At 55.0% G+C, this 22,565-nt stretch overlaps 1 protein-coding gene across 10 annotated transcripts in view; it reads right to left on the reverse strand.

Annotated features, from left to right (window-relative positions):
• Positions 1–22,565, reverse strand: part of skor2 (SKI family transcriptional corepressor 2) — a 218,348-nt gene that overhangs the window by 138,154 nt on the left and 57,629 nt on the right. For 7 of the 10 annotated variants that reach the window (XR_012101195.1, XR_012101196.1, XM_073064047.1 and 4 more), the window contains exons 2-6: positions 20,655–22,437; positions 19,969–20,032; positions 19,267–19,341; positions 17,467–17,532; positions 793–891 (exon numbers count right to left, since the gene is read on the reverse strand). Coding sequence is in view for 8 of the 10 variants with exons in the window: in XM_073064047.1 (XP_072920148.1) it covers positions 793–891; positions 17,467–17,532; positions 19,267–19,341; positions 19,969–20,032; positions 20,655–22,400 (2,050 nt within the window). In the remaining 2 variants the exon portion in view is untranslated. The remainder of the gene's footprint in view (positions 1–792; positions 892–17,466; positions 17,533–19,266; positions 19,342–19,968; positions 20,033–20,654; positions 22,438–22,565) is intronic. The other 3 variants (XM_073064049.1, XM_073064050.1, XM_073064053.1) reach the window with 3 other exon arrangements.

Consider the following 22,565-nt stretch of genomic DNA (forward strand, 5'->3'; position numbering starts at 1 on the left):
AATGAGGAGAGATGTGAAGCTTGGGAACACAGATCCATAATTCATTGAAAGTTGTGTCACAGGTAGATAGGGTCTAAAAGAAAGCTTTTGCCACATTGGCCTTCATAAATCAATGTATTGACTACAGGATTTGGGATGTTTGTTGCAATTGTATAAGCCACTGATGCGGCCTAATTTAGAGTATTATGTGCAGTTCTGGTCACCTACAGGAAAGTTATCAGTAAGATTAAAGGAGTGTTGAGAAAATCACTAGGATGTTGCTGGGGCTTGCGGACCTGAGTTACAGGGAACAGTTGAATAAGTTAGGACTTTATTACCTCAAGTGAAGGACAATAAGGGGAGGTTTAACAGAGGTATACAAAACTATGAGGGGTATAGATAGGGTAAATATAAGCGTGCTTTTCCCGCTGGGGTTGGGTGAGGCTAGAGTTACAGATCATGGGTTAGGGAGGAAAGGTGAAATGCTTAAGGGGAACACAAGAGGAAACGTCTTCACTCAGGGGGCGGTGAGGGTGTGGAATGAGCAGCCAGCTCAGGGTGGATTTCAACATTTGGATAGGTACGTGGATGGGAGGGGTATGGCCCAGGCACAGGTTGATGGGATTATAACAGCCTCTTTCTGGGCTGCAGTGCTCTATAACTCTGTGACTCCAACATTGTACATTTTTGATGTATGGTTTACAGTTATATAATGTTAGACTGCAGCATTCCGCCTAGTCCAGACCCCTGTGTAACACCCCAACTTAACACACTAAACCGAAAGCAAGAGAAAGGGAAAGAATCATTTCTTACTGACAACAGTGAAAGGAGCGTTACCCTTTAACGCCTGAAACTCTTGCTCTAATCTCCGCCTCAGATCAATCTGTTCCAACAAAACTTTCTGAAGTTCTTCTAGACAAAATAAACATAAATTTGATGTAACGATAAGTAAAAGAACCAGAAACAATGAGGCTGAGTAACAGCTTCATCCCGCAGGCTGTTAAACTGGTTAACATTCCACACCCCACTCCCCACCTCCCACTCCCCACTCCCCCACTCCCCACCTCCCACTCCCCACTCCCCACACCCCACTCCCCACCTCCCACTCACTAGTCCACACACTCCTCCCCACACCCCACACCCCACTCCCCACCTCCCACTCCCCACTCCCCACCTCCCACTCACTAGTCCACACACTCCTCCCCACATCCCACACCCCACTCCCCACCTCCCACTCCCCACACTCCAACCCCCACTCACCAGTCCACACACTCCTCCCCACATCCCACACCCCACTCCCCACACTCCAACCCCACTCACCACCTCCCACACCCCACTCCCCACATCCACCCACACCCACTCCCCACCTCCACTCCCACACTCCAACCCCCACCTCACCCCCACAGTCACTCACCCCCTCCTCCACATCCACACCCCACTCCCCACCTCCCACTCACTAGTCCACACACTCCTCCCCACATCCCACACCCCCACTCCCCACATCCCACTCCCCAGTCCACACACTCCTCCCCACATCTCACACCCCACTCCCCACCTCCCACTCCCCACACTCCAACCTCCACTCACCAGTCCACACACTCCTCCCCACATCTCACACCCCACTCCCCACCTCCCACTACCCACACTCCAACCCCACTCACCAGTCCACACACTCCTCCCCACATCTCACACCCCACTCCCCACCTCCCACTACCCACACTCCAACCCCCACTCACCAGTCCACACACTCCTCCCCACATCTCACACCCCACTCCCCACATCCCACACCCCACACTCCAACCCCCACTCACCAGTCCACACACTCCTCCCCACATCCCACACCCCTCTCCCCACCTCCCACTCCCCACACTCCAGCCCCCACTCACCAGTCCACACACTCCTCCCCTCATACCACTCCCCACTCCCCACATCCCACTCCCCACTCCCCACACTCCAACCCCACTCACCACCTCCCACGCCCCACTCCCCAACTCCCACTCCCCACTCCCCACCTCCCACTCACCATTCCACACACTCCTCCCCACATCCCACACCCCACTCCCCACCTCCCACTCCCTACTCCCCACCTCCCACTCACCATTCCCACACTCCCTCCCCACATCCCACTCCCCCACTCCCCACACTCCAACCCCATTCCCCACCTCCCACTCACCAGTCCACACACTCCTCCCCACATCCCACACCCCACTCCCCACCTCCCACTCCCCACACTCCAACCCCCACTCACTAGTCCACACACTCCTCTCCACATCCCACACCCCACTCCCCACCTCCCACTCCCCACTCCCCACCTCCCACTCACTAGTCCACACACTCCTCCTCCACATCCCACACCCCACTCCCCACCTCCCACTCCCCACATCCCCACCTCCCACTCACTAGTCCACACACTCCTCTCCACATCCCACACCCCACTCCCCACCTCTCCCACTCCCCTCCCCACACTCCAACCCCCACTCACTAGTCCACACACTCCTCTCCACATCCCACACCCCACTCCCCACCTCCCACTCCCCACCTCCCACTCACTAGTCCACACACTCCTCCCCACATCCCACACCCCACTCCCCCACCTCCCACTCCCCACACTCCAACCCCCACTCACTAGTCCACACACTCCTCTCCACATCCCACACCCCACACCCCCACCTCCCACTCCCCACTCCCCCCACCTCCCACTCACTAGTCCACACACTCCTCTCCACATCCCACACCCCACTCCCCACCTCCCACCTCACACTAGTCCACACACTCCTCCCCACATCCCACACCCCACTCCCCACCTCCCACTACCCACACTCCAACCCCCCACTCACCAGTCCACACACTCCTCCCCACATCCCACACCCCCCACTCCCCACCTCCCCACTCCCCACTCCCCAACTCCCACTCACTAGGTCCACACACTCCTCCCCACATCCCACACCCCACTCCCCACCTCCCACTCCCCACACTCCAACCCCCACTCACTAGTCCACACACTCCTCTCCACATCCCACTCCCACTCCCCACCTCCCACTCACTAGTCCACACACTCCTCTCCACATCCCACACCCCACTCCCCCACCTCCCACTCACTAGTCCACACACTCCTCCCCACATCCCACACCCCACTCCCCACCTCCCACTCCCCCACCTCCAACCCCCACTCACTAGTCCACACACTCCTCTCCACAACCCACACCCCACTCCCCCACCTCCCACTCCCCACTCCCCACCCCCCACTCACTAGTCCACACACTCCTCTCCACATCCCACACCCCACTCCCCACCTCCCACTCCCCAGTCCACACACTCCTCCCCACATCCCACACCCCACTCCCCACCTCCCACTCCCCACACTCCAACCCCCACTCACCAGTCCCACACACTCCTCCCCACATCCCACACCCCACTCCCCACCTCACTCCCCACACTCCAACCCCCACTCACCAGTCCACACACTCCTCCCCACATCCCACACCCCACTCCCCACATCCAGTCCACACACTCCTCCCCACATCCCACACCCCCACTCCCCACCTCCCACTCACTAGTCCACACACTCCTCCCCACATCCCATACCCCACTCCCCACCTCCCACTCACTAGTCCACACACTCCTCCCCACACACCACACCCCTCTCCCCACCTCCCACTCCCCACACTCCAGCCCCCCACTCACCAGTCCACACACTCCCTCCCCTCATACAACTCCCCACTCCCCCACATCCCACTCCCCACTCCCCACACTCCAACCCCACTCACCACCTCCCACGCCCCACTCCCCACCTCCCACTCCCCACTCCCCACCCTCCACTCACCATTCCACACACTCCTCCCCACATCCCACACCCCACTCCCCCACACCTCCAACCCATTCCCCACCTCCCACTCACCATTCCACACACTCCTCCCCACATCCCACACCCCACTCCCCACCTCCCACTGCCTACTCCCCACCTCGCACTCACTAGTCCACACACTCCTCCCCACATCCCACACCCCACTCCCCACCTCCCACTCCCCACACTCCAACCCCCACTCACTAGTCCACACACTCCTCTCCACATCCCACACCCCACTCCCCACCTCCCACTTCCCACTCCCACCTCCCACTCACTAGTCCACACACTCCTCCCCACATCCCACACCCCACTCCCCACCTCCCACTCCCCACACTCCAACCCCCACTCACTAGTCCACACACTCCTCTCCACATCCCACACCCCACTCCCCACATCCCACTCCCCACTCCCCACCTCCCACTCACTAGTCCACACACTCCTCCCCACATCCCACACCCCACTCCCCACCTCCCACTCCCCACACTCCCAACCTCCACTCACCAGTCCACACACTCCTCCCCACATCTCACACCCCACTCCCCACCTCCCACTCCCCACACTCCAACCCCCACTCACTAGTCCACACACTCCTCTCCACATCCCACACCCCACTCCCCACATCCCACTCCCCACACCCCACCTCCCCACTCACTAGTCCACACACTCCTCTCCACATCCCACACCCCACTCCCCCACCTCCCACTCCCCACTCCCCACCTCCCACTCACTAGTCCACACACTCCTCCCCACATCCCACACCCCACTCCCCACCTCCCACTCCCACACACTCCAACCCCCACTCACTAGTCCACACACTCCTCTCCACATCCCACACCCCACTCCCCACATCCCACTCCCCACTCCCCACCTCCCACTCACTAGTCACACACACCTCCCCTCCTCCCACATCCCACACCCCACTCCCCACCTCCCACTCCCCACACTCCAACCCCCACTCACTAGTCCACACACTCCTCTCCACATCCCACACCCCACTCCCCACATCCCACTCCCCACTCCCCACCTCCCACTCACTAGTCCACACACTCCTCCCCACATCCCACACCCCACTCCCCACCTCCCACTACCCACACTCCAACCCCACTCACCAGTCCACACACTCCTCCCCACATCTCACACCCCACTCCCCACCTCCCACTCCCACACTCCAACCTCCACTCACCAGTCCACACACTCCTCCCCCATCTCACACCCCACTCCCACATCCCACACCCCCACACTCCAACCCCCACTCACCAGTCCACACACTCCTCCCCACATCCCACACCCCTCTCCCCACCTCCCACTCCCCACACTCCAGCCCCCACTCACCAGTCCACACACTCCTCCCCTCATACCACTCCCCACTCCCCCACATCCCACTCCCCACACTCCAACCCCCACTCACCAGTCCACACACTCCTCCCCACATCTCACACCCCACTCCCCACACTCCCACACCCCACACTCCAACCCCCACTCACCAGTCCACACACTCCTCCCCACATCCCACACCCCTCTCCCCACCTCCCACTCCCACACTCCAGCCCCCACTCACCAGTCCACACACTCCTCCCCTCATACCACTCCCCACTCCCCACATCCCCACTCCCCACTCCCCACACTCCAACCCCACTCACCACCTCCCACGCCCCACTCCCCAACTCCCACTCCCCACTCCCCACCTCCCACTCACCATTCCACACACTCCTCCCCACATCCCACACCCCACTCCCCACTCCCACTCCCTACTCCCCACCTCCCACTCACCATTCCACACACTCCTCCCCACATCCCACTCCCCACTCCCCACACTCCAACCCCATTCCCCACCTCCCACTCACCAGTCCACACACTCCTCCCCCACATCCCACACCCCACTCCCCACCTCCCACTCCCCACACTCCAACCCCCACTCACTAGTCCACACACTCCTCTCCACATCCCCACCCCACTCCCCACCTCCCACTCCCCACTCCCCACCCTCCCACTCACTAGTCCACACACTCCTCTCCACATCCCCACCCCCACTCCCCACCTCCCACTCCCCACTCCCCCTCCCACTCACTAGTCCACACACTCCTCTCCACATCCCACACCCCACTCCCCACCTCCCACTCCCCCACACTCCAACCCCCACTCACTAGTCCACACACTCCTCTCCACATCCCACACCCCACTCCCCACTCCCACTCCCCACTCCCCACCTCCCACTCACTAGTCCACACACTCCTCCCCACATCCCACACCCCACTCCCCACCTCCCACTCCCCACACTCCAACCCCCACTCACTAGTCCACACACTCCTCTCCACATCCCACACCCCACTCCCCACCTCCCACTCCCCACTCCCCACCTCCCACTCACTAGTCCACACACTCCTCTCCACATCCCACACCCCACTCCCCACCTCCCACTCACTAGTCCACACACTCCTCCCCACATCCCACACCCCACTCCCCACCTCCCACTACCCACACTCCAACCCCCACTCACCAGTCCACACACTCCTCCCCACATCCCACACCCCACTCCCCACCTCCCACTCCCCACTCCCCAACTCCCACTCACTAGTCCACACACTCCTCCCCACATCCCCACACCCCCCACTCCCCACCTCCCACTCCCCACACTCCAACCCCCACTCACTAGTCCACACACTCCTCTCCACATCCCACTCCCCACTCCCCACCTCCCACTCACTAGTCCACACACTCCTCTCCACATCCCACACCCCACTCCCCACCTCCCACTCACTAGTCCACACACTCCTCCCCACATCCCACACCCCACTCCCCACCTCCACTCCCCACACTCCAACCCCCACTCACTAGTCCACACACTCCTCTCCACATCCCACACCCCACTCCCCACCTCCCACTCCCCACTCCCCACCCCCCACTCACTAGTCCACACACTCCTCTCCACATCCCACACCCCACTCCCCACCTCCCACTCCCCAGTCCACACACTCCTCCCCACATCCCACACCCCACTCCCCACCTCCCACTCCCCACACTCCAACCCCCCACTCACCAGTCCACACACTCCTCCCCACCATCCCACACCCCACTCCCCACCTCCCACTCCCCACACTCCCAACCCCCACTCACCCAGTCCCACACACTCCTCCCCACATCCCACACCCACTCCCCCCACATCCCAGTCCACACACTCCTCCCCCACATCCCACACCCCACTCCCCACCTCCCACTCACTAGTCCACACACTCCTCCCCACATCCCATACCCCACTCCCCACCTCCCACTCACTAGTCCACACACTCCTCCCCACACACCACACCCCTCTCCCCACCTCCCACTCCCCACACTCCAGCCCACCACTCACCAGTCCACACACTCCTCCCCTCATACAACTCCCCACTCCCCACATCCCACTCCCCACTCCCCACACTCCAACCCCACTCACCACCTCCCACGCCCCACTCCCCCACCTCCCACTCCCCACTCCCCACCTCCCACTCACCATTCCACACACTCCTCCCCACATCCCACACCCCACTCCCCACACTCCAACCCCATTCCCCACCTCCCACTCACCTCCTCCACATCCACACCCCACTCCCCACATCCCAGTCCACACAACTCCTCCCACATCCCACACCCCACTCCCACCTCCCCACTCACTAGTCCACACACTCCTCCCAATCCCATACCCCACTCCCCACCTCCCACGTAGTCCACACACTCACCCCACCTCCCACTCACCTATCCACACACTCCTCCCCACATCCCAGCACCCCACTACTCCCACCCTCCACTCCAACTCCCCTCCACCCTCCCACTCCCACTCCCCACACTCACCCCCACATCCCACTACCCGCCACTCCCCACCATCCCACACTCCCACCCCACTCCACCACCTCCCACTCACTAGTCCACACACTCCTCCCACATCCCACACCCCACTCCCCACCTCCCACTCCCCACTCCAACCCCCACTCACTAGTCCACACACTCCTCTCCACATCCCACACCCCACTCCCCACCTCCACTCCCCACTCCCCACCTCCCACTCACTAGTCCACACACTCCCCTCCACATCCACACCCCACGTCCCCACTCCCCTCCCCACTCCCACCTCCCACTACTAGTCCCACACCTCCTCCCCACATCCCACACCCCACTCCCAACTCCCACTCCCCACTCCCACTCACAGTCCACACCACTCCTCCCCACATCCACACCCCCACTCCCCACCTCCCACTCCCACACTTCCAACCCCCACTCACTAGTCCACACACTCCTCTCCACATCCCACACACCCACTCCCCACCTCCCACTCCCACTCCCCACCCCCCACTCACTAGTCCACACACTCCTCCCCACATCCCACACCCCACTCCCCACCTCCCACTCCCACACTCCAACCCCCACTCACTAGTCCACACACTCCTCCCACATCCACACCCCACTCCCCACCTCCACTCCCCCACTCCCCACCTCCCACTCCTAGTCCACACACTCCTCTCCACATCCACACCCCACTCCCCACCACCCTCCACTCCCCAGTCCACACACTCCTCCCCACAGTCCCACACCCCACTCCCCACCTCCCACTCCCCACACTCAGACCCCCACTCACCAGTCCACACACTCTCTCCCACATCCCACACCCCACTCCCCCACATCCCACACCCCACTCCCCACATCCACTCCCCACTCCCCACCTCCCACTCCCCACACTCCAACCCCACTCACCAGTCCACACACTCCTCCCCACATCCCACACCCCACTCCCCACATCCCAGTCCACACACTCCTCCCCACATCCCACACCCCACTCCCCACCTCCCACTCACTAGTCCACACACTCCTCCCCACATCCCACACCCCACTCCCCACCTCCCACTCACTAGTCCACACACTCCTCCCCACATCCCACACCCCACTCCCCACCTCCCACTCCCCACACTCCAACCCCCACTCACCAGTCCACACACTCCTCCCCACATCCCACACCCCACTCCCCACCTCCCACTCACTAGTCCACACACTCCTCCCCACATCCCACACCCCACTCCCCACCTCCCACTCACCAGTCCACACACTCCTCCCCACACACCACACCCCTCTCCCCACCTCCCCACTCCCCACACTCCAGCCCCCACTCACCAGTCCACACACTCCTCCCCTCATACCACTCCCACTCCCCACATCCCACTCCCCACTCCCCACACTCCAACCCCACTCACCACCTCCCACGCCCCACTCCCCACCTCCCACTCCCCACTCCCCCACCTCCCACTCACCATTCCACACACTCCTCCCCACATCCCACACCCCACTCCCCACACTCCAACCCCATTCCCCACCTCCCACTCACCATTCCACACACTCCTCCCCACATCCCACACCCCACTCCCCACCTCCCACTGCCTACTCCCCACCTCCCACTCACCATTCCACACACTCCTCCCCACATCCCACTCCCCACTCCCCACACTCCAACCCCATTCCCCACCTCCCACTCACCAGTCCACACACTCCTCCCCACATCCCACACCCCACTCCCCACCTCCCACTCCCCACACTCCAACCCCCACTCACTAGTCCACACACTCCTCTCCACATCCCACACCCCACTCCCCACCTCCCACTTCCCACTCCCCACCTCCCACTCACTAGTCCACACACTCCTCTCCACATCCCACACCCCACTCCCCACCTCCCACTCCCCACTCCCCACCTCCCACTCACTAGTCCACACACTCCTCCCCACATCCCACACCCCACTCCCCACCTCCCACTCCCCACACTCCAACCCCCACTCACCAGTCCACACACTCCTCTCCACATCCCACACCCCACTCCCCACCTCCCACTCCCCACTCCCCACCTCCCACTCACTAGTCCACACACTCCTCCCCACATCCCACACCCCACTCCCCACCTCCCACTCCCCACACTCCAACCCCCACTCACCAGTCCACACACTCCTCCCCACATCCCACACCCCACTCCCCACCTCCCACTCCCCACACTCCAACCCCCACTCACTAGTCCACACACTCCTCTCCACACCCCACACCCCACTCCCCACCTCCCACTCACTAGTCCACACACTCCTCCCCACATCCCACACCCCACTCCCCACCTCACACTCCCCACACTCCAACCCCCACTCACTAGTCCACACACTCCTCTCCACATCCCACACCCCACTCCCCACCTCCCACTCCCCACCTCCCACTCACTAGTCCACACACTCCTCCCCACATCCCACACCCCACTCCCCACCTCCCACTCCCCACACTCCAACCCCCACTCACTAGTCCACACACTCCTCTCCACATCCCACACCCCACTCCCCACCTCCCACTCCCCAGTCCACACACTCCTCCCCACATCCCACACCCCACTCCCCACATCCCACTCACTAGTCCACACACTCCTCCCCACATCCCACACCCCACTCCCCACCTCCCACTCCCCACTCCCCAACTCCCACTCCCCACACTCCAACCCCCACTCACTAGTCCACACACTCCTCTCCACATCCCACACCCCACTCCCCACCTCCCACTCCCCTCTCCCCACCTCCCACTCACTAGTCCACACACTCCTCCCCACATCCCACACCCCACTCCCCACCTCCCACTCCCCAGTCCACACACTCCTCCCCACATCCCACACCCCACTCCCCACCTCCCACTCCCCACACTCCAACCCCCACTCACTAGTCCACACACTCCTCCCCACATCCCACACCCCACTCCCCACCTCCCACTCCCCACACTCCAACCCCCACTCACCAGTCCACACACTCCTCCCCACATCCCACACCCCACTCCCCACATCCCAGTCCACACACTCCAACCCCCACTCACCAGTCCACACACTCCTCCCCACATCCCACACCCCACTCCCCACCTCCCACTCACTAGTCCACACACTCCTCCCCACATCCCACACCCCACTCCCCACCTCCCACTCACGTCCACACACTCCTCCCCACACCCCACACCCCCACTCCCCACCTCCCACTCCCCACTCCCCACACCCCACTCCACTTTACACTCCCCACACCCCACTCCCCACATCCCACATCCCACTCCCCACTCCCCACACCCCACTCCCCACATCCCACTCCCCACATCCCACACCCCACTCCTCACATCCCACACCCCACTCCCCACTCCCCACACCCCACTCTCCACTTTTCACTCCCCACACCCCACTCCACTTTTCACTCCCCACACCCCACTCCCCACATCCCACACCCCACTCCCCACACCCCACTCTCCACTTTTCACTCCCCACACCCCACTCCACTTTTCACTCCCCACTCCCCACTCCCCACATCCCACACCCCACTCCCCACTCCCCACACCCCACTCTCCACTTTTCACTCCCCACACCCCACTCCACTTTACACTCCCCACACCCCACTCCCCACATCCCACATCCCACTCCCCACTCCCCCACACCCCACTCCCCCACATCCCACTCCCCACATCCCACACCCCACTCCCCACACCCCACTCCCCACATCCCACATCCCACTCCCCACTCCCCACACCCCACTCCCCACATCCCACTCCCCACATCCCACACCCCACTCCCCCCACACCCCACACCCCACTCCACACATCGCACACCCCACATCCCACACCCCACATCCCACACCCCACTCCCCACATCCCACTCCCCACATCCCACACCCCACTCCCCACATCCCACACCCCACTCCCCACACCCCACTCTCCACTTTTCACTCCCCACACCCCACTCCACTTTTCACTCCTCACACCCCACTCCCCACTCCCCACACCCCACTCCCCACTCCCCACACCCCACTCCCCACTCCCCACACCCCACTCTCCACTTTTCACTCCCCACACCCCACTCCCCACATCCCACATCCCACTCCCCACATCCCACACCCCACTCTCCACTTTTCACTCCCCACACCCCACACCCTACTCCCCACTGGCCACTACACACACCCCACTCCCCACACCCCACTCTCCACTTTTCACTCCCCACACCCCACTCCCCACACACACACCCCACTCCCCACACACACACCCCACTGACCACTCCCCACATCCCACTCCCAACACCCCAAAACCCACTTCCCACTCCCCACATCCCACTCCCCACTCCCCACATCCCACACTCCACTGGCCACTGCCCACACCCAACTCCCCACACCCCATTCCCCACACCCACACCCCATTTCCCAATCCCCACAGCCCCGCTCCCCACACCCCACTCCCCACACACACACTCCACTGACCACTCCCCACATCCCACTCCCCACATCCCACTCCCCACTCCCCACTCCCCACACCCCACATCCCACACTCCAACCCCCACTCACCACTCCCCACACCCCACATCCCACATTCCACTGGCCACTGCCCACACCCCACTCCCCATTCCCCATTCCCCATACCCAACTCCCCACACCTCACTCCCCACTATCCATACCCCACACCCCACTCCCCACTCCTCACCCCACTCCCCATACCCAACTCCCACTTTTCACACCCACACCCCACACCACTCCCTTCATCCCACTCCCCACTATCCATACCCCACACCCCACTCCCCACTCCTCACCCCACTCCCCATACCCCACTCCCCATACCCCACTCCCACTTTTCACACCCACACCCCACACCCCACACCCCACTCCCCATACCCCACTCCCCACTCCTCACCCCACTCCCCATACCCCACTCCCACTTTTCACACCCACACCCCACACCCCACTCCTCACCCCACTCCCCATACCCCACTCCCACTTTTCACACCCACACCCCACACCACTCCCTTCATCCCACTCCCCACTATCCATACCCCACACCCCACTCCCCACTCCTCACCCCACTCCCCATACCCCACTCCCCATACCCCACTCCCACTTTTCACACCCACACCCCACACCCCACACCCCACTCCCCATACCCCACTCCCCACTCCTCACCCCACTCCCCATACCCCACTCCCACTTTTCACACCCACACCCCACTCCCCACTCCTCACCCCACTCCCCATACCCAACTCCCACTTTTCACACCCACACCCCACACCACTCCCTTCATCCCACTCCCCACTATCCATACCCCACACCCCACTCCCCACTCCTCACCCCACTCCCCATACCCCACTCCCCATACCCCACTCCCACTTTTCACACCCACACCCCACACCCCACACCCCACACCTCACCCCACTCCCCATACCCCACTCCCACTTTTCACACCCACACCCACACCACTCCCCACTCTCCAGCTCAGAGATACACTCTGATCCTGCACTGGGCACTTTTGATCTTTTATTGCTGCTGTTCCACATGTTTATACGACTGCTCGTTTTATTATAAACGATAAACCATTTGATAAGGTACCACATAGGAGATTGGTGGGTAAAATCAGAGCTCATGGCATTGGGGGGAAGACATTGACATGGATAGAAAACTGGTTGGCAGATAGAAAGCAAAGGGTAGTGGTGAATGGGTGTTTCTCGGAATGGCAGGTGGTGACTAGTGGGGTGCCACAGGGCTCGGTATTGGGACCACAGCTGTTTACCATTTACGTTAACGATTTGGATGAAGGCATTGAGAATAACATCAGCAAGTTTGCTGATGATACTCAGCTGGGTGGCAGTGTGACATGTGATGAGGATGTTAGGAGAATTCAGGGTGACTTGGATAGGCTGGGTGAGTGGGCAGATACTTGGCAGATGTCGTTTAATGTGAATAAGTGTGAGGTTATCCACTTTGGGAGTAAGAACAGGAAGGCAGATTATTATCTGAACGGTGTAGAGTTAGGTAAGGGAGAAATACAAAGAGATCTAGGAGTCTTTGTTCATCAGTCACTGAAGGTGAATGAGCAAGTGCAGCAGGCAGTGAAGAAGGCTAATGGAATGTTGGCCTTTATTACAAAGGGAATTGAGTACAAGAGCAAGGAAATCCTCTTGCATTTGTACAGAGTCCTGGTGAGACCACACCTGGAGTATTGTGTACAGTTTTGGTCTCCAGGGTTAAGGAAGGACATCCTGGCTGTAAAGGAAGTGCAGCGTAGATTCACAAGGTTAATTCCTGGGATGTCAGGACTGTCTTACGCAGAGAGGTTAGAGAGACTGGGCTTGTACACGCTGGAATTAAGGAGATTGAGAGGGGATCTGATTGCAACATATAAGATTATTAAGGGATTGGACAAGATAGAGGCAGGAAATATGTTTCAGATGCTGGGAGAGTCCAGTACCAGAGGGCATGGTTTGAGAATAAAGGGTAGGTCATTTAGGACAGAGTTAAGGAAAAACTTCTTCTCCCAGAGAGTTGTGGGGGTGTGGAATGCACTGCCTCGGAAGGCAGTGGAGGCCAATTCTCTGGATGCTTTCAAGAAGGAGCTAGATAGGTATCTTATGGATAGGGGAATCAAGGGATATGGGGACAAGGCAGGAACTGGGCATTGATAGTAGGTGATCAGCCATGATCTCAGAATGGCGGTGCAGGCTCAAAGGGCCGAATGGTCTACTTCTGCACCTATTGTCTATTGTCTATTATAATAGTGCCAGTAACTATTTTGTTACACCTCACACCAGATGGTACAGTGCTCCCCCCACACCAGGCAATGTTGCAGCCAGTTAGAATGCTCTCCATGGTACATCTGTGGAAATTTGCATATGTCTTTCGTGACATCCCAAATCTCCTCAAACTCCTAATGAAGTACAGCCGTTGGTGTGCCTTCTTTGTAATTGCATCAGTATGTTGGGCCCAGGATAGGTCACCCAGGAACAGGAAACTGCTCAGCCTTTCTACTTCTGATTCCTCAATAATTGTGTGTGTTCCTTCACCTTACCTTTCCTGAAGTCCACAATCTATCCTTTGGTCTTACTGACCAGCTCATCTACCTTGCTCCTGTATGCCTCCTTGATCACATCAGAAATTCTGCCACCAATAGTTGTGTTTATAGATGGTGTTTGAGCTGTGTCTGGCTACAGAGTGACGGGTTTTTGTAGAACACTGGGCTAAACGTGCACACTTGAGGAGCACCACTGCTGATTGTCAGTCAGGTGGAGACATCGTTTCTGATCTGCACAGTTTCTGGGCTCTTGGTGAGGAAGTCAAAGATCCAGTTGCAGAGAGAGGTACAGAGGCCCAGGGGTTGGAGCTTGATCATTAGAACTGTAGGAATGACTGTGTTGAATGCTGAACTGTAGGCAATAAACAGCAGCCTGCCGTAAGTATTACTATTGTCTAGGTGATCCAAGGCCAAGTGGAGAGTTGTGTGTGACCACATGCACTGTGCTTTCAGAATCAGAATCAGGTTTAATATCACTGCTATACTTTGTGAAATTTGTTGTTTTGCTGCAGTAGGACATTGTAATACATTAAAATAATAATAGACTATAAATTATATATTTTTAAAAACCTTTGCACCTTTGCCCTAAAGAAACAATGTTTCTTTAAACTGTATACATGTGTACGGTTGAATGAGAATAACCATGAACTTGAACTTCAAGTTTACGTTTATTGTCATCTGACTGTACATATGTACAACCATCTGAACCAATGTTTCTCCAAAGCACAGCACATAAAAAATATCACACAAAAACATAGATATCACACAGCACATAAACCAAAATATTCTCATAAATAAGTTAATAAAAATATAATTCAAAGTGTATGTAGTGTGCTGCATAGGTAAACAGTAAACAGCTGTAAACATGATATTGTCTGTTATTGAAATCAATTTTGCACAACCATCTCCATCTTCCCACCAATCAGAAGCTGTCATTGTAATTCACACTCTGAATGTAATAAATAGGAGATCAATCCTTTTCCTCTGAAGATTTATCTATTGTATTTTCTATTCTCTCTGCTCTTTGCAAATGCATTCGGTGTTCATACATTCGCTCAGCGGATGTGAGATAGTTCAGTCACAGCTGCCATGCATCTCACCACTTCCTTCATTCCTCTCTACACCTTCAGGCCATGAACCCCTAACCTTTGATTCCCTTCTTAATTGTCACCAATATCTGCCTGATGTCATTAATTTTGCTTACACTCTAGTGCCAGTGCAGGTTCAGGTTTCATAGTTCTCACTAACAGCTCTGCACAGTTAGCTCCCGCCCACAGCAAATTAAAACCGTCAGACATAGGAACAGAATTAGGCCATTCAGCCCATCGAGTCTGCTCCACCATTTCATCACGGCTGATTTATTATCCCTCTCATTCTCCTGCCTTCTCCCTGTAACCTTTGACACCCTGAATATTGAAGAACTTATCAAACTCCACTTTAAATACGGCCTGATAAAAACAATTTTAATTTATCCCAATAATTAACCAAGTTATCTAGACAATTCTGTGATTGAGTGCTTTGCAACTCTGGGACTCCGTGACATACCATTGGACAACGAGTTCTAGTGGAAGCATATGGGACATACAGCTGTTCTTAATGGTGGAATTTGTTTTGTATCAGGATGGTAAACCTCCAATGAACTCCCAGCAAATATTCCCTAATGATATAGATACTTAGGGAATATTTACAACATGGTTGCATCATAGCCTGGTATGGAAACACCCATGCCCTTGAACAGAAAAGCCTAAAAAGTAGTGGGTACGGCCCAGTCCATCACAGGTAAATCCCTCCCCACCATTGAGCACATCGACATGGAGTACTGTTGCAGGAAAGAAGCATCCATCATCAGGGACCCCACCATCCAGACCATGATCGCTTTTCACTGCTGCCATCAGGGACCCCACCATCCAGACCATGATCGCTTTTCACTGCTGCCATCAAGAAGTAGGTACAGTTGCCTCTGGATGCACACCACCAGGTTCAGGAACAGTTATTACCCCTCAACCATCAGGATCTTGAACCAGAGGAGATAACTTCATCCACCCCAACACTGAACCGTTCCCACAACCTATGGACTCACTTTCAAGAGCTCTTCATCTCATGATCTTGACATTTATTGCTTTTTAATTATTATTAATTGCTTTATTTTTGTATTTGCAGTTTCTTATCCTTTGCACATTGGTTGTTTGTCCGTCCTGAATGCTCCCTCATTGATTCTATTCTGTTTCTTGTATTTACAAGAAAATGAATCTCAGGGTTGTATATGGTGACATATATGTACCTTGATAATAAATCTACTTTGATCTTTGAGATAACCTGTGACACGGCAATCCCCAGCAATCAGTGATCATTACACCTGGTATTACACACACTATAAAATGCAGGTTGTTCTTAGGTAAATTGTGGTGTGTGCGTGTGTGTGTGTGTGTGTGTGTGTGTGTGTGTGTGTGCGTGTGTGCGTGTGTGTGTGTGTGTTTGTGTGTGTGTGTGTTTGTGTGTGTGTGTGTGTGTGTGTTTGTTTGTGTGTGTGTGTTTGTGTGTGTGTGTTTGTGTGTGTGTTTGTGCTTGTGTGTGTGCGGGTGTGCGTGTGTGTGTGTGTGTGTGTTTGTGTGTGTGCGTGTTTGTGTGTGTGTGTGTGTTTGTTTGTGTGTGTGTGTGTGTGTGTGTTTGTGCTTGTGTGTGTGTTTGTGTGTGTGTGTGTGTGTGTGTGTGTTTGTGTGTGTGTGTGTTTGTGTGTGTGTTTGTGCTTGTGTGTGTGTGTGTGTGTGTGTGTGAGATCACACATTTATTGGACATTTTTACCTTTCTCCATATTTGCCACATCTGCTTTGATTGAAACTCGAGCTGTTGTTTCTTGTTCGTGGTCAACTGTTAAATAAACACATAACACATAGTCTGGGAACTTTTTCTAAAACAAGAATTAAACAGATAAGGCTGAAGATACTCAGCAGACCGGGCAGCGTCGGGATGAAAAGAGAAACCGAGTCGCTGACTCCATTCTGCCGCGGGATCTTCAACCGGAGATGTAACCGTTCCACAGGGGCTGCTTCGCTCCCGTTTTAAAACTCAGATTTCTAGCATCTGCGGGATTTTATTTTATTTGCTTTGCAAACCAAGGTCGCACTTTTTGGAATTTGCGGCTTAAAACGGAAATTGCGTTTGTTTAAACATCCGTGTGGTATTAAAGCATTAAAGCGTTAATTGCGTTTATGCACTCGCAGGTGTAAAATAAAATAGATAATCCACATTATCAATTTATCGAGGAAAACTGCTGTTTTAAATAAAATGGGTTGTGATGGCGATATGTGAGGGACTCCTCCCCCTAATAAGAGCAAAAAGCTTGTGTATTTTTTGTGTGATCATTCTGAACCCTCGATTCTTTCATCTGACAGGCAAATTTGCAGACATCGCCCCGGGACAGCAGCCTCGTTTGACAGTCAATTAACCGTGAATCGACAAAGCCAAACGAGTTTGCATTACATAAATGGCAAATTAGATTCTTTTTTTCTCTCTCCCCTACAACAGATACCTCCCCAGCTCAGTGCAATTGAGACGCGGCATCAGAACTTCTAATCACGTCCTTTGCTGTCTTAGGTAAAGCCCTTGGCGACATTTAGCAATACGAAAAGGTGGATTCATTTAATTTGTTTAAGATAATAAAGGGGTTTTTGTAATGTACTGTATGCGAGGCTCATTATGAAGTAGATGATATGAATGTTGATGGCTGTCATAAAATACCTTTATTATCTCTGCTGACAAATAGTAAAACACAACGAGCTTCGTATAACAATTCTTCTGAAGGAGACGATTATGACATTATTTTACTTATTGTAAAATATTACTTTCTTAAGGGTGTTCATTTGATTTTCTTCTTTTCAATCTATTCTAATGTACCGTTGGTATGCGCGGCGTTATAATTACATCTGATGATCCTGCGATTTCGCTTGTCCTTATTGTAAACTCGGATCAATTTAGTTAATCTCGGTTCGTTTGCAATCTCATCCTTTGAGCATTGTAAAACCATAAGACCTTAGGAGCAGAATTAGGCCATTCAGCCCATCGAGCCTGCTACACCATTCCATCATGGCTGATTTATTATCCCTCTCAACGCCATTCTCCTGCCTTCTCCCCGTAACCTTTGAGGCCCTGACCTATCAATCTCTGCTTTAAATATACCCAATGGCTTGGCCTCCACGACCGTCTGTGGCAATGAATTCCACAGATTTACCACCCTCAGGCTAAAGAAATTCCTCCTTACCTCTGTTGTAAATGGATGCCCCTCCATTCTACCCTCTGGTCCTAGACTCCCCCACTATAGGAAACATCCTCTCCACACCCACTCTATCTGTGCCCTCTGGTCCTAGACTCCCCCACTATAGGAAACATCCTCTCCACATCCACTCTATCTGTGTCCTCTGGTCCTAGACTCCCCCACTATAGGAAACATCCTCTCCACATCCACTCTATCGAGATCTTTCAATATTCGTTATTTTATCATTCTTCGTATTCTTTTTGAATTTGATATTTGCAGAACAATCTCGGGAATTTATTCCCCATTAGTTGTTTTAACATGAAATCTATTTATGACCTGTTCTCACTCACCTCTAGGTTCCCGCCAGAATCCTAGCCCTGGACTGTCGGGTTCGTCCGCAACACCGTCTTGATGTTTCGTCTCACCTGGAACACGGAGTAAACGTTAACGTAGCGCAGACAGAAACAAGGGGTGAGAAGAATCAACCACTTCAACAAGACTAGATCGAAAACGAAACCTAGGGGAAGTTCAAAGTAAATTTATCATCAAAGCACACATCAGATACAACCCTAAGGCTCGATTTCTTGCGGGCATTCAGGCTGAATGAAAGGCTGCGCATAACAAGACGGACAAACAATTTTCCGACAAAGTCAGGGTTTCTGATTCTGAAATAAAATAGAAACAGAGACGCTGATAAATAACAGCGAACCCTAAAAACATAGAGACGCAAGTTAATATAAAGAATTTTGATTAAACTTTCGTTCCGCGCTTCCGCTTTGAAAGTGGAACAAGATGTTTCACTGTTCCAAGATTTCAGAATCGGGTTTAATATCACTGACATTTGTCGGGAAGTAAGATGTTCTGAGGCAGCCGTCCAATGCAATACGTCATTAAAAACTATATTACAATAAGAAATACATATATTAAAATTAACTAGTGCAAAACAATAATTAAAAAATACTTTACAATAAGAAATCCCCATACTTAAATTAAATTAAGTTAAAAAGAGAGCATGTAGTTTTCATGATTTATTTAAACTATTTTTCACTTACTAGGAAAATTTTCTTCGTTCTTTTTCGAAAAGAGTGAATGTTTTTTGCTCCCATTTTTAAGAGCCTGTTGCGATATAACGAAACGAAAGAAATATTAGCCTGGTCTGAAAGTGACAGAACGCCACGGTTAATTAGACAGGAAATCGTGGCGTAAACCTCTCTCTGCTCGTTGCAGTTGGAGTGAAGACGACACTAATGAATAATTATTAACATTCCCAGGAAAGAGATAACATATACCTTTTGTAAAAGGCAAATTAAACGGACACGATCTGTGCAGTTACGGATACTACACAGTGAATCGAGTTGTGAGATAGAATTTGGATTTCTTAGAGATGATTGTCAGCCGCACCTCCCGTGTATATTTTAAAACTATAAGACATAGGAGCAGAATTAGTTCATTCGAGACATCACGGCTGGTTTATTGTCCTTCTCAACCCCATTTCTCTGCCTTCTCCCCGTAATCTTTGACGTCCTGACTAATCAAAAACCTTATCAACCTCTGCTTTAAAGTGACTTGGCCTCCAAAGCCGTCTGTGGCAATGAATTCCAGATTCACCTCCATCTGGCTAAAGATCCTCATCTTTACTCTGAATGAACGCCCCTCTATTCCGAGACTCTCCTCACTATCTTAGCCCAAAGCCGTGTTCAAGTAATAACGGGGTAAATAGATGAAATTTGATATTTACATCTTTGTAACTCGGCTCCTCCAATGGCGTTGGGTCGCAGGGTGTGGAGGCCCTTTTATTGGCTGGGTCTTTAGTCGCCTCGGTGGCTGCTTCTAATTTGGAGGTGGGGGAAGTGGTCTTTTCCTTGCCGTCTGCGGGCCGGGAGTCCTGTTGTAGACTGCTCTGGGGGAAGTGGCCGGGGGAGGTGGCGTTCTCCTGCCCGTCCCCAGAGAGTTTGCTGGTCTCCACGTCCACCTCTGCTTCCTCCTCGCTCTCCACGCTGTCGCTGTGGTAACTGCAGCTGGTTCCCGGGGAAGGGTGTCGCTCCGACCCGAAATCCTCTGGGGTGCCGGGCAGTTTGGTTTTGACCACGGGCCTAAAGGCCGACAGGTAGTTCTGCTTCCTGGCCGTGAACGTAGACACGTCTAACAGTTTCACCCTGCCACCGTCACCCGCCAGCCTGTGATCTGGCGTGCCTGGATGGTTTAAGCTATCGCCGTCAAACATGCTGTCCCTGGGACTCGCCAGGCCGCCACCTTCGTTCTGGTCGGAGAGATCGAGGAATGCTTGTCTCAGATTCGGGGAATCGCCCGCCGACGTGATTGCGCTGGGCTGGGGCTGGAGGTAGGTTGGCACCGGAATACCGCTGGCCGCCCTCGGGGGCCAGAACATACAGAGCGGCGGATAAAAGGCGTCCTTTCTCCCCGGCCAAAGGAGGCCTGACAGCCCGTTTGGCTTCTGGCCACCAGAGAGAGCATCCCCGTCCTCCTTTTTCTGACACAGACCAAAGGCGGGGAACGTGTAAGGGCTGGGGAAGAGAGAGGCCGCCGGGAATTTCTGTAGCATCCCAAATCCTTTGCTGGGGACCGGGATCACTGGATAACTCCGCAGGGTTTTCCGCGAGGAAACGCCGCTTCTCTCGTCATCGTCCTCGGTAAACCTGGTCCTCTTCTGGGAAAGATCCGGGGACATCATGTGAGTGATAACGCTGCTGACCGCTTTCTCCGAACCCAGGGTGCCGCAGTGCCCGGGCAAAGCTCTCTTGCGGCTGCCCCCGTTAAACATGGCCTTAACGTCTTCCCAGGCGTAGGTCAGGTCTTGCGGGGGACTTTTGTCAGTTAGCTTCAGGTGTCTCCTCCACGAGTTGAAGTTGGCCGCATCGGGTTGGGTGTACTTGGCGTCTGGTGTGCGATGAGAATGGAAGATAAACTTGTTTGGGGAGAAGTACATATTGCAATAGGAACACTTGATGCATTTGGCCCTGGAACTGTTATACCGAGCGGGGACGAAACTGCCCCTACTCCCCCAAGCACATTCGTGGCTGACATCAAAGGCGAAGTTATCGGGGAGTTTCGGGGGCCTGTTCTCACCTAGAAAGGATTTGCACAGTCTCTCGGCCTCCCTCTTGGTGATCATTCCGCATCTCCTCGACGAGATGGGCATGGCGCCGGCCCTGCGCAAGATCTCCAATTGGACGGGCGTGCACTGGACGCAGGTGATCCCCAGAGCCACTCGCCGGTTGTGGATCTCGTTGTAGCTGTAGTTCTTCAGCAGCGTGTTGGAGATCTGAGCCAAACACAGCCTCTCTTGGTTGTCGATGATGAGCGACACGATAGGCACCCCGTACAGTATGACCTGCCCCACTTGGTTGGGTTTCACGGGCATGTGAGACCTCTGCTGACTTAGTGGGTCTTGCTCAAAGGAACCGGCCGGTCCTGTGAGTGCAACCTCCGTGGATCCGGGCAGAGGCGTGGAGATGTTTTCCATAGTGGCGACGATTATCAATCAGAGCCTCTCCTTGTACCTGCGATACACAGAACACCATTAACACAGAACCGCGACGGTCTCAGCTTGCGGTTACATCAATATTACAACACACCTTGTAATAGGTAGCATCGATCATAGTGTGGCTCCTGGCGAAGGTACTTAACG

This window comes from Hemitrygon akajei, chromosome 13, assembly GCF_048418815.1.
Source record: "Hemitrygon akajei chromosome 13, sHemAka1.3, whole genome shotgun sequence".
NCBI classification, from domain to species: Eukaryota; Metazoa; Chordata; class Chondrichthyes; order Myliobatiformes; family Dasyatidae; genus Hemitrygon; species Hemitrygon akajei.